The sequence below is a fragment of the Xiphophorus couchianus genome, chromosome 5, assembly GCF_001444195.1.
Source record: "Xiphophorus couchianus chromosome 5, X_couchianus-1.0, whole genome shotgun sequence".
NCBI classification, from domain to species: domain Eukaryota; kingdom Metazoa; phylum Chordata; class Actinopteri; order Cyprinodontiformes; family Poeciliidae; genus Xiphophorus; species Xiphophorus couchianus.
Window position 1 is genome coordinate 21,819,649 of NC_040232.1, and position 19,578 is coordinate 21,839,226.

At 40.2% G+C, this 19,578-nt stretch overlaps 1 protein-coding gene across 1 annotated transcript; it reads right to left on the reverse strand.

The window, feature by feature from the left end:
* Positions 1-11,067: 11,067 nt before the first annotated feature.
* Positions 11,068-19,575, reverse strand: abhd5a (abhydrolase domain containing 5, lysophosphatidic acid acyltransferase a). Its single transcript, XM_028016931.1, has 8 exons — positions 19,425-19,575; positions 17,733-17,813; positions 16,433-16,518; positions 15,294-15,669; positions 14,104-14,258; positions 13,876-13,987; positions 13,603-13,789; positions 11,068-13,042 (listed from the first exon to the last, which is right to left on the reverse strand). Exons 1-8 carry the CDS (start codon positions 19,454-19,456, stop codon positions 12,953-12,955), a joined length of 1,119 nt encoding a protein of 372 aa, XP_027872732.1. The 5' UTR covers positions 19,457-19,575; the 3' UTR covers positions 11,068-12,952.
* Positions 19,576-19,578: the final 3 nt, after the last annotated feature.

Below are 19,578 nucleotides of genomic sequence, written 5' to 3' on the forward strand. Positions count from 1 at the left end.
AGCTTCTATGCACCACAAATCTGGAACAAACATCCAGAAAACTGCAAAACAGCCCAAACACTGAGTTCATTTGAATGAAGGCTTAAGCCCACCTGTTTAGAGCTGAACCATAATAAATGGAACACTGATCAACATATGACGTGTATTGAGGATTTTGATGGTGACCAAGTATAATGTTGGTCACTAGTTTTGCAATTGGTAACAGATGTTTTAATGACCTTTTAAAATGTTTCTATGATGAAAAGCATTTTGTACTGCCTTATTGCGGAATGTGCCATACAAATAAACTTGACTCACCTGGCCACGCCCCTCAGTGTCTCTTTGCCCCTCCCACTTTGGTGGAGTTTTCCAGAAATGGTGCTGTTCATTTAGTTCCACTTGAATAACTGCTGATGATGGAATGTAAGTTTGTGGCAACAAGGATACATGTTGCAGGTTAGTTGCTCTGGACGGCTGAGTTTGAGCAAACTGATACGCTCCTTTCTTACTCTGCTTTCATTTTAATGCACAAAGTGCTTAGATTAACTGTGAGTCTCCAGTGTGAGTGGAGGAAATGCTCCCATGTTGCTGCTTCCCCCCAGACAGCTGCTTGGGCCTGAAACAAAGCCCTAACAGCGCAGGGCTTGCTTCTAAGCCAACTGGTTAAAAAAAAAAAAAACACCTCATCACCTCCAGTGTCTGTATAACTCCCGTGAAAAAGAGCCGCATTGCCCCCTTTTTCTTCCCCGTGCTTCCACACAAATCTTTGCCGTTTCTCACTAATCCTATTCAGTTTGCATAAAGCAATCTGAAGGGAGATAAATGTAACATTTGGCTCCCTGTCAAAGTGGAGGGGCGGAGCAAGCCCAGGCAGTTATGTTGCCACGGCTGCGCTCATGATTTGTCGCCATTTCACAGCAGCTAGGGCAGCTATTTGGGTAAAATTATGAGGCTATTGATTGCAGTTGCTGTTTCACTGAGAGCAGCAGAGCAGGACCAGATGCTGGCTGGAAGAGCAGAGTACTCCTACTTTATTAGCTAATAGTGTGTAACCTGCACCACCTCCTCCTCATCTGCTGGAGCATATGTCCTCCTTCCTCGTCTGCTAACTCATTTTCCTTTTGTGGTTTTACTTGCTTGGGGACATGAGCAATGTCTGCCTTCTTTCTGTCTTTGATTACACTTGCATTTAAACTTTGGTCATTTGCCAAAGCAAAAGAGAAAACAAAACACTCAGCAACGGTTCCTGTAATGAGAAGCATGATTAATAGGGCTGTTCAGTTAATGACAAGAAAACATCAATGCCTATAAATGTACAACTCACACCTGTAGGAATTATTACGTTTTATATATTCACAGGTTTTTACTATACTGGCACAGAAATTCACCAAATGAGCGACTGAAACTGAACTTGTCTCCTTTTAAAATTTGCTAGATTTATTCATTTTTAAAAAGGTTTTATGACACAACTTCCTTTAACCTAATTTGATCAAATTTTGAACATGTTTTGAGCATGTTATTGTTTTGAGCAATACAAATACCTAATAAGCCCTTCGTTTGTTTCAGTAACTATGTTAACAGTTGTTATCAATTTTTTTGCATGGTGATTGCCCAAACTTTAGTTTGTAATGGTACAGCTCAAAATATTTGAAAATAAGAAAAATATCTAATATTTTCATTTCATTTCTCATCACACAGAGTGAAATACTTCAAGCATCGTTGCTTCCACTGTGTTTTACATGAATATGAGCTTGAATGCGCACCAATGAATCTAATGGTAAGCTAGCTTAAAACACTTTACAATCCATACCACCTGCTGTCCCAAAATCAGTAACTGTCATTCTCTCAAGCGTGATATAACTGCTGTCTGTCCTCCGAATAAAAGCGCATAAAAGTCAGGGTCTTGTCAGGTCTGAAGTGTGGTCTCTGTACATTTTGTCTTTGAAGTTCCCCGTGGTTTTTGAAGGGCACACTTGGGGCTGTTTTCACTGATTTACTAGAAGGTGCTGATGCTAGTTGGGTCACAAGATTCTGTTGCAAAATCATTTTCTGTAAAGCCAAATTTTAGAGAATTTTTTATACATTTTCTCTAAAATCTAAGAAAATTGTGACCAAATACAAATTGACCTATAATTTAAAAAATAAAATAAAATACTACTCTCACGTATTTGAATGAGAACAGACGTTTTTTAAGTGTTTGTAGAGACTGACCAGTCTACATTGTTCTTATGTCTCACTTCATTTTCCACATATCCCCCTTTTTGTTTGAAGCTTTAAATATCTGCCAGTATAGCTAGCTATCAAGTTTTGATTGCTTTTTTGTCCAAAAGGTTTATTGAGGCTGAAATTGCTTGCAGAGACAAACGGCTGATTTGGTTGCTCAGAAAGACCTCCAACCCGGCCCCAACCTGGAGCGCTTTCAGCACTGGACTGGGTGTCTGCTTAGACCAGCAGGGAGGCAGACAGGCAGCCACGCTCCGTCAGTGTCAGATGCTGAAACCTAATTGTCTGAATCCTCCCACATATTGCATAACATGCAGTAACAGAGCTGCAGCAGCTGCAGTAATTAGCCTGTTAACCCTGATGTGTCTTTCCTTCTTAAATAGGAAATTGCTCACAGAAAAACACAGGAAGACAGTCCTTTAATGACCATGCTTAAAACTGAGACTTCATATTCTTTTCCCAGTGCATTAGGAGATTTTCTCTCAGTCCGTTCTGTCTGTGTACTCGTAGCTCTCTGCTGTGTTTTCAGATGTGAGCCCAAGACCCAAAGCTTCAACAACCCGATCCCTGCAGCATTCCTGCAAACCTTCCCTCAGAACATCACTGGTGTTACTGGTGTAATGATGTTACAGTGAGTGGCTGTGTTTCTACTAAATGCAACCACTGGGGTTCATTCTGTGGTTTTACTTGCTTTAAAGATATTAAAGATAAAACAAAATGGCAGCAACCAAAATGACATAGATTGATGTACTAATGTCAAAAACACACAATTTCTTAATTGTGGTGTTTTCATTAAAAAAGAAACGCAATTAAAATTACATGTGAATAAGTTTGTTCACACGATAAGCCATAAAAAAACATGGTTCTACATGCTGAAACGGTACTATTAGCTCATCAAACTTGCGCCCACCCATTACTCTTCTTCGCCACACTGACAAGAAGTGCAGGAAATGTTGGAATTTGTCGGGAGAAATCCAGGGAGTTGGTTTGCTTGAAGTGAAAATCTCAAAAGACCGCAAATGGCACAGAGTCCATGCGGCTTCATAACAGGCACACAGTACTCCCGCCTCTGTGGGATCCTAGTTTCTAATCTCTAGGATCTCAGAGATTCTAGAGATTAGAAATCGCACTACCACATTACCACTGACGGTGGTAGTGTGATATGCTGTCACCACAACCAACAATTAACAGATTGAAAACATAAGATGGAATAAATGGGGATTGGAGACATTTCTTGTGTTCTTTAGCGCTAAATTGTTAGCCAGCTTGTTGGAATGTGAGAGGGGTGGAATCTGAGACTGACTCTGAATCACAGTAAACTGTTTTAAATTTAACATACTGAAATAAACCACTTTTATTGATGTGGCCAAAAAATCCACAACTTTTTTTTCCAAAATTAGCATGTTTCCATTAAGTGAATATATTTTCAAAATGTCTTATTGTGCAATTATATAGTCAGTGAAAATGCAGCTAACAATCCCTTATCTTTCTCTGTGCAGTTTAGAAAGAGCGGCTTACATGTCAGTAGCTGTGTCTGCATGGACTATAAAATTGTGCAAATTGGAATTATGAAAATAATTTAACTTAATGGAAACACGTTTATTTTGAAAATGAAACGTTTTTGCTGTATTAAGATGTGGTTTTTCAGCCGTGTCAGAATTGGTGTATTTTGTAAAAATGTGTTGGAAACACTGTCTCCTTGCATCACACAAGACACACTAGTTTATACACAGCAGTAACACTGCGAAGCTAAGCCGGCTCCACCAGCGTTCTCACAGCAAAGGGAAACGTTTTGTCACATCTTGCAGCTGGATGTTACTACTGGTGGAAACGATGAAGAAGATGACAGGAAATAGGAGCCTGACAGTGTGTTTTTGTTTCTTTCGTCAATGTGCAGTTGGCTCCACCACAGCATCACACAGTTCATAGAAAGTTTTGAGTCACTCCAACGTGTTGAATCCATAGCTTTTCTGTAAAATCATCAACTACAATTTCCTGAAAACGCCGCATACATCGCCGCTCCCACATATAAAGGACTTGTCGCTCCAACGTCTGAATAGTCACCGAGATCTCGTCTGATTGGTGGATGATGAGCGCTAGCTGAATTACAGCTGGATTAGGAATGCATCTAATGTAAATGTTTACATCTGTTACCTCAATGATTTTTCATGACTTATTGCATAAACAAAGTTATTCACTTGATTTAAATTGCACTTCTGACTCAATGCAAACACAGCAATTGTAAAATTGTATCTTGTCAACATCAGCAGAATACTGAAAAAGTTTGGAACGGATTTCCAATGGAAACGCAGCTGTTTATGTTCTTGGACCGTGGGAAGAAGTTGGAGTACCCAGAGAAAACCCACACATGCTCAAAGAGACAACACCAACTCTACAGAGTAAGGGCTATGGCCAGGTTCCAATCCAGACTCTTCTTGCCTCTTCTGAGGAAAGCTTTAAGCTAAAGTTAAAGTGAAGCCACAGAGACGAGACAGATGATCTTTGGCCTGGCATAAGTGCTGTACTGCATCTGATGGAGCTATTACACCCAATAAATTCTATTAGCTGCATGATATAATCAGCTTAGAATTGCATATTGATTGGCACATCGACAGTGATGGTAGGTGCTTTTACTCTAGCAGCAAAAAAATGGTAGTAAAACCTATTTTCCAATAAGTATTATTACACTATAAGCCCCTGAACCCTTCTAATATTACACACGTGCACACATTTCCCCTTCTAGTAATGCATCTATTTCCTCTCATCCAAGTGCTGTTCTATTATTTGGGGTGTGTCCTTCCATCTTATTGTCTAGCAGGGCTCTTGAAGAGTGGGGGTGGGGGGTTCCCATCCCACTCAACAGAGAAGCTGTCCAGCTAGCACTCTCCCTCATTACCCTCATGCTTCTTCTTCCTGAAAATGCACTTTTAAAGCACCTTAATTGCATTGGGAGATAACCCCGTGGGCGTGAGACAGGAAGCCTTGGCCATATAGAACTTTAAGAGGCGGGATGGGTGGAGAGTGTGTGTTTCTGCGTGTGCATTTGTCTGGTGCTCTTTGTGTCAAATCAATGGCCCATCCAGAGGCTAATGCAGCTCTGGGCAACTCCTCAGGAAGCATTAAGACTATTAGTGCAGGCCTGGCAGGAATACTCATTCACACACACTTTTTTCCCTCTCTGTAAAGCATGCACACTGATGAATTACCATTATATGAAGATGCAGCAGGTTGGAAGCTGGTTCTGTGTTAGAGCTCAGCCTCATCTGTTCATGCATGCTCTTGTGAGGTGTGTGTGTGTGTGTGTGTGTGTGTGCGTGCGTGCGTGCGTGCGTGCGCGTGCGCGTGCGTGCGTGTGTGTGTGTGTGTGTGTGTGTGTGTGTGTGTGTGTGTGTGTGTGTGTGTGTGTGTGTGCGTGCGTGTGCGTGTGTGTGTGTGTGTGTGTGTGTCTCTGTTTATGTAGCCTATCAAAGTGCAGCCAGGGCAGCGAAGCCAAAGCTCAGCAAGGCAACAAGACCTGCATCTGCAGGAACCACACCCTCAGCAGGGAGGAGGCCAAGATTACATCTATCACAGCAATTCTGTTTCTGAATAGTTAGAATTATTTGGGGGGGGCGGGGGGGGGGGTACTGCATAGATACACAGATATTCTGAAAAAAATGTTGGCCAGTTGTAAAGGATTCTTCACACCATTAACACTGATCAGTTAATTAATGCAGAGAGTTGCTACTTACCTTGATGAATTGCTCACAGCGACTGAGGCAGTTTGACCAGTTGTTCCTTCTCTTTTCTGCTGATGGTGTTTGCTAATAACAAAACAGACTGACAACAAACACCAGCTCTACTGCTTTATACCAACGGCTATTAGACAGCTTTTAGAGTGCTGCCCATATACAAAACTATGGCAAACAAAAACAATAAAACTGACATTAACAAATTACAACAGCTAAAGCATAATTAATATTTGACGCTTCTTCGAGGTCTCCGTGGCGCCGTGCAGTCAAATTACGTCATTTCAGCTACAAGACCTCATTATTATATTATAGAATTACAATTATTTGAAATTTTACCTCATTCATTGAGTCCAACACTGGTTTTATTTTGGTCCCTGCCGTCCCCGCGCTTCCTCTGAAATATCTCCAGGAGTTTGGTTTTGTGTCCATCTAATCTGGACTAAAAGGTTTGTTCGAGATAGATTGTGGTTATTTGTTTAAACTCCTCTTTGATCTGAAATTAGAGTTACAAAAACTAAATCATGTATCTTCCATGTCCATCTCATGTGGTGGCCCCTGTCATTGTCTCACAATTAGTTTCCAGCTGTTGGAGAACTACTTCTTCATGGAACATTTGTTTTTTCCAGAAAGACAATAAATCAAAGCATCCAGCTGAAAGAACACAGAAACGGTTTGAAGCCAAGGGTGGCTTTTCTGGAGTGGCCCAGTCAAAGCAAAGACCTCTGATTAATAGACAATTTGACTTGGAAAGTGCTGTTCCCAGCTGATTCCCATTATACCTGACAGAGCTGGAAAAGTTTAGCAAGACACTTTGCAATGTGTGACTTTTGAAAATGAACACATTATTAGTATGTGATAGTTGGATTACATTAAACACCTACAACAATCCAACTAACTAACCAACCATAACACAGAGTTACAACTAGTTTTGTTACATAATGAGTCTTAAAAGACCATTTGAACCCTAAAACACAGTACCCTGCCTGTGAATGAAAGTGCATGCAACTATAAAACCATATCCATGAGAATTATTAACAAGCTTTCATTAACAACAGACTAAAATGACATCAAATCTAAATGATGGCTCCTCAAACCAGAAACAATGAAGAATTTAAGAATGAGAGAAAAATGAAGAAAAAAGGTTCTTTAAAACAAAGATTTCTCTTGAAGTGACTTCATCCTTTCTGCCTACCTCACCATGTTAGCTACAACCTGTACAGTTGTTTCTCTGTTTTTCTATATACCACAATATCAAACTTGTCACTGTTTCTGGCATGAGAACCAGGACGGTACACATAATGGCAATGAGCATGTTATTTATGAAATAAGAGGCTGTGGAAGGATTTCATTATGTTGACTTATATCTTTCTGTATAGCTGCCTGTGTCAAAAGTAACATCCTGTGGAGTGAGATGGGACTCCCCTTGTTGTCATAGTGACTATACTAGTGTAGGGGGCCTCTCAGTGCGCCTCACCTGAGCATTTCCAGTCTAACGATTAACATCATAATTACACCCAGGGAGAAATCACCATGGAGACCTGTCTATACGTGGCGTGTCACCTTGGGTGCCTTGCTTGGCAGACATGAAAATGGGTGACTCCACTGCTCTATGCGTATGCTGTGTCTTTGAAATCATATATTATGGATTTTAGCCTAGAGTTGTACACCATTTTCAGCTGTGCAGGTGGAATGATCACTTTACATCCTCATGACAGACAACCTGCCTGAGCTATGTGCTCATTTCCTTTTGAGAGATAGAGGTGTAAGTCTTCATGTTCCCCATGGAACACAACAGCCAATAGTTTTGTTAACTGATTTGTTGTTTCACTTTCAAAGAAATTATGGAATCTTCCTCTACTGCCCTAAAGTAGAAGATCTCTGCTTGTGGTAGTTCTTCTTTCACTGTTTCCAGACATAACCCTTAGAGGCCATCGCCATTCCCATAAAACTTAGGTTTCTGGTACTTTATTTCATGGGTGTGTGCTGACAATAGCAGCACCCATCTTTGCATTTGGTTTGTGGCAAATGGTGGAATGCTTCCAATGTGCGTGACGACTGTGGCAAGAGGACAAAGAATAAACTTTGTCTCAAAAAACAACCTCATCCTACCAGAAAAATCCTTTATCGAAAAAGAGTTTTTCAAAATTGCAGGGTTTGCTTGTAAGCAAATTTATTTCTGAAATGTCAAATTGCAAAAGTGTACATTTGCTAGAGGGTCGATTCATTTCTCAATATGAAAGAAACAACTAAACAAAATCACAAAGTTATAGGGAAAATAATGCACATGGTCATGAAGCAGCAGAACATTGAATTTGACAATGTAGGTCTCGAAACACACACGCCCACACCCCCTCACACAGTATTCAAACTGGGAGTGCATCAATAAGGATGGAAATTCTTCAAATGTGTGACAGGACTGCCACAAAATCTGCTTCATTCCCTCAAGTTGAGACCCATGTAGAGCACATTTTTGCATTCACCTATATGGATGAAACACTGTGACAGCAGCTGCAGCTGTAGTCTGGAACCAAACACTTATCTGGCTGAAAACAGCTGTACTGCATATTTCAGATACTCAGTAAAGCACAACAGATTGTGCAGCACTAAAGTGCAATGGGGTTCAGCATTTATAAATCTAGTCTCAAGTTTTCCAGTTAGACAACATCTGATAATGCAGTATGTGTTGGTGTGCTAACTAAGTCACATAAGGTCGGGAATGGTCTTCCTGAAGGCGGCACAGTGTGGGTGGCACTGTCTCAGAGGCTGTCTGAGTTCTAAGATGGAGGGAGGGACAGACAGACCAGCAGATACTGCTACATACACATAGAGGGGTCAGAAATAGAGAGAGAGTGAAGAGAGAATGGAGAGAGGAGAGGAGGGAGATAAGCTCCATCAGAAGGTGGAAAAGATAACAGCAGATAGAGAAAGCATGACAGAGGCCCAAAAGCGAGTGAACATGACAGACACAGGAAGAGAACAACAGAGATACAGAAAAGGCGAGAGGATGAATTTAATACATTTGGTTCAGGCTTCAAACCATGGCGGTTTCCTAGCAACATAAACAAGATGAGCCTGGCCTGGGCTGGTTTGTGCTTCAGTGAAAATGTCCTTCTCCAAAGCCTTTCTTCCTCTTCCTCAGTCCAACTCACTCATATCAAACATTGAACATGGTCCCAGTCAATTTCACTCAGCAGGATTCTCAGACACAAGTTCTTCTGCTTTGTTCAGTTGGTGCCATAAAATGTATGTGTTTGGATCAGCCAGTCCTCAAATATCCAAACTTACATCAGCCCAAGGAAAATACTTACCTCCAAAACCCATGAACTGCTTGTCATTAGGTTTAGATGTTTGTGATAACGAATGACGAATCTCCACCTTCTACTGAACATCACTTTATGGGATAAACTTATCCTGGGCTATCTCTGTGGTTATGCTGCTGGAGGACATTTCAACTGTTAACTTTATGTTTTCTCAGCTGTTGTTTTCTCTATAGAAGCTAGATCTGGTCTGATACCTTCCTAGTGAATAGTTATCAGCGTGCTCGGCATACGGTGAAGAGAAATTAATGATTTCTAAAACACACCTCTCCACCTGCTGCCTTATTGGATCAACAGATTTCATTTTAGATCCATATTTACACCTAATGTTGCACCGCCACAATCTGATTGAGCGGATGACCCGATCTGACCAACTCCAGCTCCAGTAATCAGCCCTGTGATTCATTAGTGGATGCTGAAGTCAGAAGAATGACTCACAGGTCTGGAGCGGCCCAACTCTGCCATGTAGTTCTTAATGGTGTCATGTCAGAGGAAGGATGGCATCACTGTCTTCTTGCTGTGTATGTGTGTGTCCAGAAGTGTGCTCAAGGATAATAGCTGACTACCCAGTTAATGCCACAGATCAGCCATTCAGCAAAGCCTCAGTGGGAGTGGAACATGTTCATGTCTAAACTGTCAGCTGAGGGTTCCAGTATAAGAAAAAAACGACTAAAAGTCTCTAAGGCTAATCAGAAACCACTGCAGCATTCAGAAAAGCTTTTTACAGCCAACAGTCATCACTCTTCGAGTGGGGAAAGATGAGAAATACCTGCTGTATCCACTAACCTATAAGCAGGAATGAAATAGGAAGATCTAAGCATCAGTGTTTGTGTTAACGTGGATATTTGGATCCAAACAATGGAGCCTGTTAGATGTTTGTAGAGTGTTAGACTGTTTCCCTGCTAACAAAACAAAAGCACAGGAGGATGACTGGACATTTATACAAGTAGTACCTCTATATCTGAGCGTCCTCTAGTGGACATGTGGGGAATTAAAAATATCCTGGGCTGAACCCACCCATGAATATTTATCTGGTACAGGATGGGAAAGTAAAAAAGAAAGTTGGGATAAAAATTGTATTACATTTCAAAAATACATTATGGATCCCAAAGAAAAAAATGAATGTTGTTGTAACTCATATTAACTCAAAATTCTTCAAAGAGTTGTTGTAGATCATGGCTGTGGGCAGGTAGATCTCTTACTCATCTGCTACTCTGTTAAAACAAAAGTGTTGAACCTTAACTAGACAGCCATGAGAGAATAAAGAGTCTGTCTGTTTTCCATACAATAAGTATGTAATAAAAACAATTTATCATGTTATCTATTAAGTACAGATGGTGAAGTCTCTTTGTTTTTTTACACTAGCCCAGCCTTAAATGCATGGACTAGTTTTGCAGTCTCGCTCTTAGACTGAATATTTCAAATTTTAGCAATATTCTAGAAGTGAAAAAAGTAAATAATAGAAACCTGTTTAGTATGGGAATTAAATGACATGCCACGGTCAAAAATAATAAGTTCTTTACTTTATTACTGGAACCTGACACTAATTTAATGCCGTCCAGGTTATGACTCTGACTAAGCAATTTCTTTTTCAATAACTCTGGTCCAAAAATCTGTTGTTTTTATTTAAAAGAATTAAATTTAGTCATCCAATTTTTGATGTTGTCAAGACATGCTTATGCTCTACCTAACTGATTGGATTTATCAAGATTTAGGAATAAATAATAATAATGTATCTTTCTAATGTTTCTTCAGTTCCTTTTTTGTATGACAAACACCCAGAGATGAACAGAATTACACACGTAAAGCAGACACGGCTGAGTCAAGCATTCAATTTATTCATATAAACTGAATAGAGAAAATAAAACAGCAGAGTCCTTGCAGTAATGTCTAGAAAAAAGTCTGTTTAGACTTATTATTATTTATTTATACTTATTTAAAACCTAAAGGCAGTAAAGTATGTTACCTTCTGAAAGTGCTAAATTCTGGTTTCAAACAATCTTATCAAAAAGGAAAATCCAATTTTTGAAACAAATGGCCTAGAATACATATAGCTGGGTCTTTATAAAAACAAATATTTCTGCCACATCGTTTTAAAAAATAAGTTTCCATTCACAAAACCTGCACAAATCCGCCCATAAGCATTGTTTTAAACATGATAAAACCCATAGAGGGCAGTGTAGTGCAAAGCTCAAACCTGTGTCAGCCAATCACAATCCTTCAAATCAACCAGGACTTCCTTTTATTAATTAAATATGCCGCCATTAAGTTAATTTGTGTGGACATAAATGGAGGTTGAACTACTTTTAAATGGCGTATTAGAATATAAAGTTAATAAAACAAGACGTTGTCGATTGGGAATCATGTGAAAGCAAGTATGTAGACATACTGTTGCAAACCCTACATCTACAGTTATCCATGAACACAATCAAACACAAATATGAAGTTTTCTCAAAACTCCACTTTGGTCTGTGTTTTCATAATTGTTTTTAGTTCCATAAAATAGTTTCCGTGTGGATAAAAGCCAGAACGCATTGAAATATGTTGCTTTCCAAGATTTATGGCTATCTGTGGACTAGGCCAAATCAAGAAAATGACAAGACAGATCATTTTCTAATTGTGACGACCTTTATCAGCCCTGTCAGAGATAGCTGATCCCAGGTTGCTCTGCTCATAATATAAACGCTCTGAAAACGGCTTTTTAATGTTAATTAGGCTGCAATGAAACAGCAGGAAGAACATTGTACATTGTACTTTTTAAAATAGACCATTACAAACATAATAATTCAATATTTACAATACTCAGAAAAACATGAATGAGATGCGTTTTTAGAAAACACTCATTTCATCAAATATATGTGGTTATTCTACTAACAAAAAATTGTTATTCAACAGTTTTCAACTTTTTTTAATGCTTTATCAGCGTGATTCTGTTCATCCTGAACATATTAAAACATTTAAGCTTAACTTGAGAATCTTTGTATTATAGAAAACCTTTGCTCCAGGAACTCCAGCTTCTCTGGTTCCTCACAGCTTAATTTTGGATCAGAGGAGGAAGAAGAGGCCACTGAAAAGGCTCAGCATAGAAACATCAGTCAGAGCTGGAGTAAACATGTGAGTGTGACAGAAACAAACTAAAGCTGAGCACAAAAACAATGTAGTGGAAGTCACTTCTTCACTCAACATCCCACATGTATGCACAGGCAGGATTTATGAATAAATGTTGAGTTAGAACAAAAATAAAAGAAAATGGAGTAATTTTCCCATTCTTATAAGACTTTAGAAGATTGATTGTGAAGATGTACTGTATGTGGACTTCAATCAGATGGATGTTTATAACACATCCTCCTGCTCTCCGACCCAGAATGTATAGTGACACCTTTCCATGTGGCGCTCACACGTAATTCAAATGAACCACCCAGTTCGGGTCTAATGGGATTATTGGGTAATACTGGGAATGCTGCTAAATAGCACCGATCAGATGGATGGCATCAGCTGGATTTTTCGGGTTTCTAAGAATACCACTGAATCACTGGTCTGATGATCATAATTATGTCCTCATTTCTGAGTCATGCTCCTTTTTTCCTCTGTAAGAAACTTGTTCCTTTTTCTTAAGGAGGTCCCACAGCATATCAGATCATGATGTTAGTGAGTCACGCTCTCCTTTTGCTCCGCAGTTTCACATCCAGAACGTCCCTGTTCTCAGTCCACTTTTTCACACACCTGCAAGACTTTGTTATTGAAGTCATCCGCCTGGTCAGCGAAGACATAGTGTCCAGCTCCACGCATGGTCTGCAGGAACAGGAAGGAAGCAGACAGATAGAAACTGGTCAAAAAACAACGTGTTGAGTAAGACTGGTAGCCAGATACAGCAACTCAGCATGCAGTCACGAAAAAATACTACGATTCCAGAACTTGGTGTAACAGGGGGGCACATATTGAAGTTTTCTGGCTGATCACCGATTCTGATTTTGGCTGACACAAATTATTTTAATAACAAAATAAGTTCACAACACACCGTCAATGTTTCAATAGCTAACGGAGATCATAAAAAAAATGCTAAATATAGTGACCAAGTTGCTCAGCTGGGAACAGTGAAGTGAATATTGTTAATAGAAGAAATAGAAGATAAAATGAACATATAGAAAACTAACCTACATACAAGAAATATGTTAAATTTAAGTGTATAAATAGATAAACTGTCATTGATACTGCACAGTTGAAATGCTGCACATTGATCCTGTTCTGTGTTGCAGAAATGCTCCTGTGTTGTGGTACAATGTACACTTTTAACACTCCTTATGCCATGATACTGCCACTACTGTACTGGAGGACAATGAGCGTTAACTCACAATAATCTCCACGTGAGAGTTTGTTCTCATCTCTTTGATGGAGGCGGCTGAGGTGCTGTCTATGCTGGAGCGGGAGCCGTAGATGATGGAGATGGGGATGTCAGGATGCAGCTGGTCTAACCTCTGCAGCATGGGCCTCTTAGCCCAGCCGCACGAATCCATCATGCTCTTAAAAGCAGTCTCTCCGCTGTGGGTGAACAAAAGTTCGGATAAGTGATGTGGGTTGGTGTAGGTGTTGTTAGGGAAGGAAGAGAGGAGCAGGAGGAGGCAGACCTGGGAGATTGGACATTCAGGTGGTAGATGTACTCTGACACGGTGTTGTCTGAAAACATGGAGGAGAACTTCTTCTTGAAGTCGGGTCTCAGTGTCTGAACCAAAGTAGGACCTGCAGAGACACCATCAGCCTCAGCTACAACATCACTGCTGTAACTTCATCTCTTCATTCTCTTTGCAGTTAATGCCAGAGTTGGAACTCCAGCATAACGTGCATCGGACTCTTACCAAGGGGTCCGACCAGCCTCAGGCTGGCCAGCGGGTTGAAGGGACTGAACATCGCTCCGAGAGCTTTGATCCACACCGGAATGGGGCGGTCTGCTTCCATCGTCTCCTGAACTTCAGGAAAACCCCACGGCTCCACCAGTATCAGGTGTTTCAGCCTGTATTGGGAGGAAATGTTCAGCTTAACATGGACTCGGGGCGTCAATTCCATCCAAACAAGTAAAGAGGTGGCATTCTGCTAACACATTGATGCTCAACATTATGCTAACAAACAACCCGTCAATGTAATTCTGTGCATGGAGTGAAAACAGACTTGGTGCATATTTGACACCAACATGTTCACTGCGTTCAGAGCTGTGTCTCTACCAGCTTTAAAGGGACAGTATTATGCATTTTCCAGCCACATAGTATAATTTTATGACACAATCAAGTATCTATGCTACCTTCAGCTGATGTAAAATATATATATAAAATACAACTTAAAAAAATTGACATTGTAATTTAATGCCTGGAAATTGGGCCTCTGTCTCCTTAAAAACTCCTGATCTTTCTGAAACTCCACTCTCAGGAAGATATCAGAACATGGCTCCTCTATTAACCCTTTAACAAAGTTTTTGAGAAGTAGCTCCTATAATGAGCTTGGCAGGTGCACAGTTCAACCAGGTGTTTGCTAATTGCTGCCTGCTAGTCTGAAGGTGCTGAGTGTGGGAGGGCTGGAAGTGGCTGCTCTGTGCAAAGATTGGCGCTATGTCTTGAAGGTGGGGCTAGGTCCACCCAAGCGTTTTGCACAGCTGAATGGTTTCCATGGGAAATTAGTTGTAACTCTGTATTTGATGATGAAATAACATCATAACATAATGTAAACCTCAAAAAAGTCAATTTTATTTAATACCGTCCCTTTAACATCTACTCTGAAATGTTTTCACGTCTTTCCAAAGCATCCAGAACTCAGACAGAACGGAGAACGTCTGTCATCATCAGCTTGAAACAGATTCTCAGTTGGATTTATTTATAAGTTTTTCCTTCCAGTTCAGAATTGTAAAATACTCAGTGTTAGTTTTATACAGTAAAGCACATTATCGTTTGGGATGGAATCAGGACAGAACATGGAAGAGTATGAAACCTTTCAAAAGGTTAGCTAAGAACCTAAAACACTTCAGGAAGATAACAGAACAGATTTCATCTGAACTCACCTGGCTGGATATTTAATAGCATAGGACACAGCCAGGAATCCTCCCAGATTGTGACCCAGGATTATCATGGACTCCACACCCACTTTGGCCCTCCACTGTTCAATAGACTCCACAAACTGAGCTTCTGCTTCCAGAGGGTCGGTGGAGAAGACAGGCCTTGTGCTCTGGCCAAAGCCCAGCAGGTCCAGAGCATAGACCGGCCGATCCTGTGAGAGAGCTTCCACGTTCTGAGCCCACAGACCCACGCCACCTCCAAAGCCGTGCAGCACGACCATGGGGGTTTTATTCTTAACACCGTCACTGCAAAAAGCCAGCGTCCACAACATGTTGCCACAGGAGACGGGGACAAACTGCTTGATAAATGCAGTTCTGACACCTGACAAGAACAAAAGGAGCCATGAGACAGAGAAGGAAAAATGATTAGAGGATCAAACGTACAATACTCCCAACAATGATGGAGTAGACTGCTTGGTAGAGTGGGTGAGTAATTCGACATGCAAATAGGAGCTCTGATGCTCCTTAGCCTGTTGAAATGAGCAATTAATCTATTCATCGCATAATAAGTTAAAAAGAGCTTGATCAATTCCATTGTGATTTCATATCTATTGAAAGGCAATTTTGCTTTTACTTTATTAACCCATTTTATTCATGTTTCAGGTCTGTAGAGTTTTTCTTTCCTTTTTATTAAATTTTTTTGGTTGTCATGTTTTACTTTGGATATTGAAAATGTCTTCCAGTTGTAATGTGGCGTGTTTTGTACAAAATCAAAGTTTATTAGACTTTGAGAGGGTGATCTTGCATTATTATGACTTGAAAATAGTCTCAAAACAACATTGTTATCAGTTATCGCAATAATGTCTGTTACAATTTATCGTCCAGTAAAATTTGGGATCATGGCAGGCGTAGATGCTACAGATAGAGATCTTATCAGAGGAACACCATCTGTTTCTATGTTCAGATTCTAACAGTCTTTAATCAGCTTTAGGTCCATAAGGATCAACTCTGCACAGATATCTGGCACACAGACGTAAAGCTGGAGTTTAGTGAAGAGAAAGAAAACGAAAGTGCCATCCTTTTTATATGTTCATGTTCCCAGGGCAGTGATTGGTTAAGAAAACAAAGACAGCACTGATCCTTACAGCTCAGCATCCTGTCCTCTGCAGCCTTCAGCTGGCTCTGAGAGGTGGGACACCATGATGGCAGCCAGTCAGGGATCCAGCACCACCTGCAAACACATAGAGGAAAACTTTACTGTACGTGGAATATCATCTTTTTATGACTCAATATCAGTTTTAGTGAAATGACATTAAGTTGTTCTGCTGGTGCCTGGGTGAAAGGGTTTTCTGATGCAGATCTTTGTTCAGTCTTGAATTCATGCAGCAGGAGAATCAACAATCTGACTGAACTAAACAGATTTCTAACAGGCACAAGTTTGAAATTCCCTCTGTCACAATATGCAAAGATGTGAAGCAAAAACATCTTACAGAGAAGGGAAATGAAGAAAGTACTGCCCTGTTCCTCTTTAAGACAGTTTCAATCCTCATCAGTTTATTGTAATTTGTATGATTGGATGTTTCCATGAAAACGGTTTTAATGACCACTGTGTAACACCAGTTCACTTGTTAAGTCAAGTCAAGTTTATTAGTATAGCTCAAGTCAATTCAAAGTGCTTTGCACAATAAAAACACAAACAAACAGAAAGCCTATTGCATTGCACTGGCAAAGTAAAGAGAAGTTATGAAGAGTTGGAATTAAGACTAAAACGAATGATGTTGCAGTTGCTATTAATCAAAGGCGGCTATAAACAAATTGGGTCCTGGTCTTGATTTAAAGGAACTCAAGGAACTTGTCTCTGGAAGTTTGTTCCAGATGTGTGGTGCATAGAAGCTGAATGCTGCTTCTCCATGTTCAGTTCTGGTTCTGAGGATGCAGAGCAGAACCAGAACCAGAAGACCTAAGAGGTCTGCAAGGTTGATACAACACCAGCAGATTTTTAATATATTGTGGTACTAAGCCGTTCAGTGACTTATAAACTAACAGCAGTATTTTAAAATCTATTCTCTCAGGGGAAGGACTCTAGAACTGAGGGATGTGCTTTCTTCCTGGTTTTAGTCAGAGCGCCAGCAGCAGCGTTTTGGATCAGCTGCAGCTGAAGGTTTGATTTCTTTAGGCAGACCTGTGAAGACACTGTTGCAGTAATTAATGTGGCTAAAGATAAACACATGGATGAGTTTCTCTAGATCTTGCTGAGACATTAGTCCTTTCATCCTGGAAATGTTCTTCAGGTGACAGAAGGCCAACTTTGTAATTGTCTTCATGTGGCTCTGAAGATTCAGGTCTGAGTCTGTCACTACATCCAAAAGCATGATTAATATAGACCTGCACCAATTTCAGTGGCTGTGCAAGGAGCCTGTGGCAGCTGCAGAAACCAGGAATTACCTTATGGTGTTATCCACGTAGCTCCAAACGCTGCTGGCCAGACTGGGAAGTCCAGTCACAGATAACGCTCTCTGCACAATCCTGCAGAGAAGAAGAGGTGGAGAAGGGGGGAGATCACTGAGCAGGTAGAGGAACACTGGGAACAACATGAGTTAAGATCAGGTTCCTACTATAAATGAGTTCTTAAAGGTAAGAAGGGGTGCACCGATAAATCAGCTGGTCCATAAATCTGCCCAGATTTTTTAAATTTGGGCAGATCTGTGATCAGGAATACTTACATGACTAACATGACAATCATATCCACTGATCTTATCTACCTGTGCAAAAGTCAGAAAATCAGCTGCTGTCCCCATTTGCTCTGCTGTGAGAGAACTGAGTGACAGACTTTGAACAAGAGTAAGTAACAACAGTCAATACTGGAGACTTTCCAGCAAAATGACTCTCTGTGTCACAAGGCTGGCGTGATAAAGTGGCTAAAATGTGAGAGCATTGCTCAGAAAATGTGAGACCAATTCCAAGAACTAAAGAAGACAAAAATGGGTCTCTGGCTATCTGACAGGATTGGATCCACAAGTTCATATCTAGCATGTTGGAGAGAATTCTGAAAATCAGAGAGAGCAAGGAGCAATGGTAGAAATATTAACTTTTTATGTAAGTTATATAGGACAGTGATTAATTAGTAATTAAGTTAATCGCCTGAAATCTTAATATGAAAAACAAAACAAAAAAATCAGCAGCTTCTTTAATTTGCCAACGATAATAGTTTTCTCATGTTCTGGTGACTGGATTTGCTCACCAGAAATAACTGATAGAAAAAAAATTGACTTTTATTTACTCTAAAACAAAACAAAAGGATTAAAAGCAAAGTACAAACTGTTTTTCAGATGAGTCAAAATGTACAATTTTGGCCATTGGATTATTATTTTTATTTTTTATGTTTAAACTAAAAATAACAATCACCTGCATACATGTAGTCTGTTCTCTTCAGACTAACAGTCAAACCCCCTCAGGTTGTTTTGGATAGTTTTTCTCCACATATCTAATATAGCAAAGTGAACACTGCTAAAATTCTGATTAGCTCTGATAAGAGTTTAAAGTAAAAATGTTAAGCCTGTCGATAACAACATTACTATTGACGCTCAGTGACGTCAGGGGTTAAACATACAGGGAGCGCACAGTGTGGATGTTGACAGAATCTAAGGGAACGAGCCGATTTATCCTGGTTTTAAATACAAAAACAACATCAAACTAAATACAAATTTAGTTTGATGGTGGTTGTTTTCCACCGTTAAAAAAAATGTGTCTTTTCAATTTCATGTTTTGTATTATAACCAATAAAGAACAGTTTTTTTTGGTAGTTATTCATTACTGATATATTTAACAATAACAAAAACAGGCAAATGCATTGCATGGACCGGACCGGACCGGACCGGACCGGACCCGGCGGCCGACAACCTGTGAAGTAAACCTTCAGAGCTGGACTCAGAGTTCTGGTCCATGATAAACAGGTCAATGACAGCCTGGGGGCTCCAGCTGGAACTCTTCACCTGAACTCTTCAGGTTTAACTTTTTTTTTTTAATTTTATCGCAACAAGTAGAACTTTAAGACAGAACCACACGGAAACTTTCAGAGCGGTTCGGAAAAACATGTTAATCAAATTAGAACATTCTGCACTGACAGTAGAAACCTACCCGCTGTTGACCGTCTCCTCCCGCTCCGCCATGCTGTAGTTGCTGTCACGTGACTCTCACCGACACTGACGTACCTCGGTCAGACTGTGGCCGTTAGATTTGTCGGTCGGGATAACTTCGCCGGGCGGCAATACAGCCTCCTCTTCTCATTGTA

Coding starts and splice junctions, on each gene's coding strand:
- abhd5a (XM_028016931.1), bottom strand. CDS start 19,456: ATGGCGGAGCGGGAGGAGACGGTCAACAGCGG. Junction 15,670..16,432: donor AGAGGACAGGATGCTGAGCT/GTAAGGATCAGT, acceptor TGTTCTTGTCAG/GTGTCAGAACTGCATTTATC. Junction 13,790..13,875: donor CTGAATGTCCAATCTCCCAG/GTCTGCCTCCTC, acceptor GTTCACCCACAG/CGGAGAGACTGCTTTTAAGA.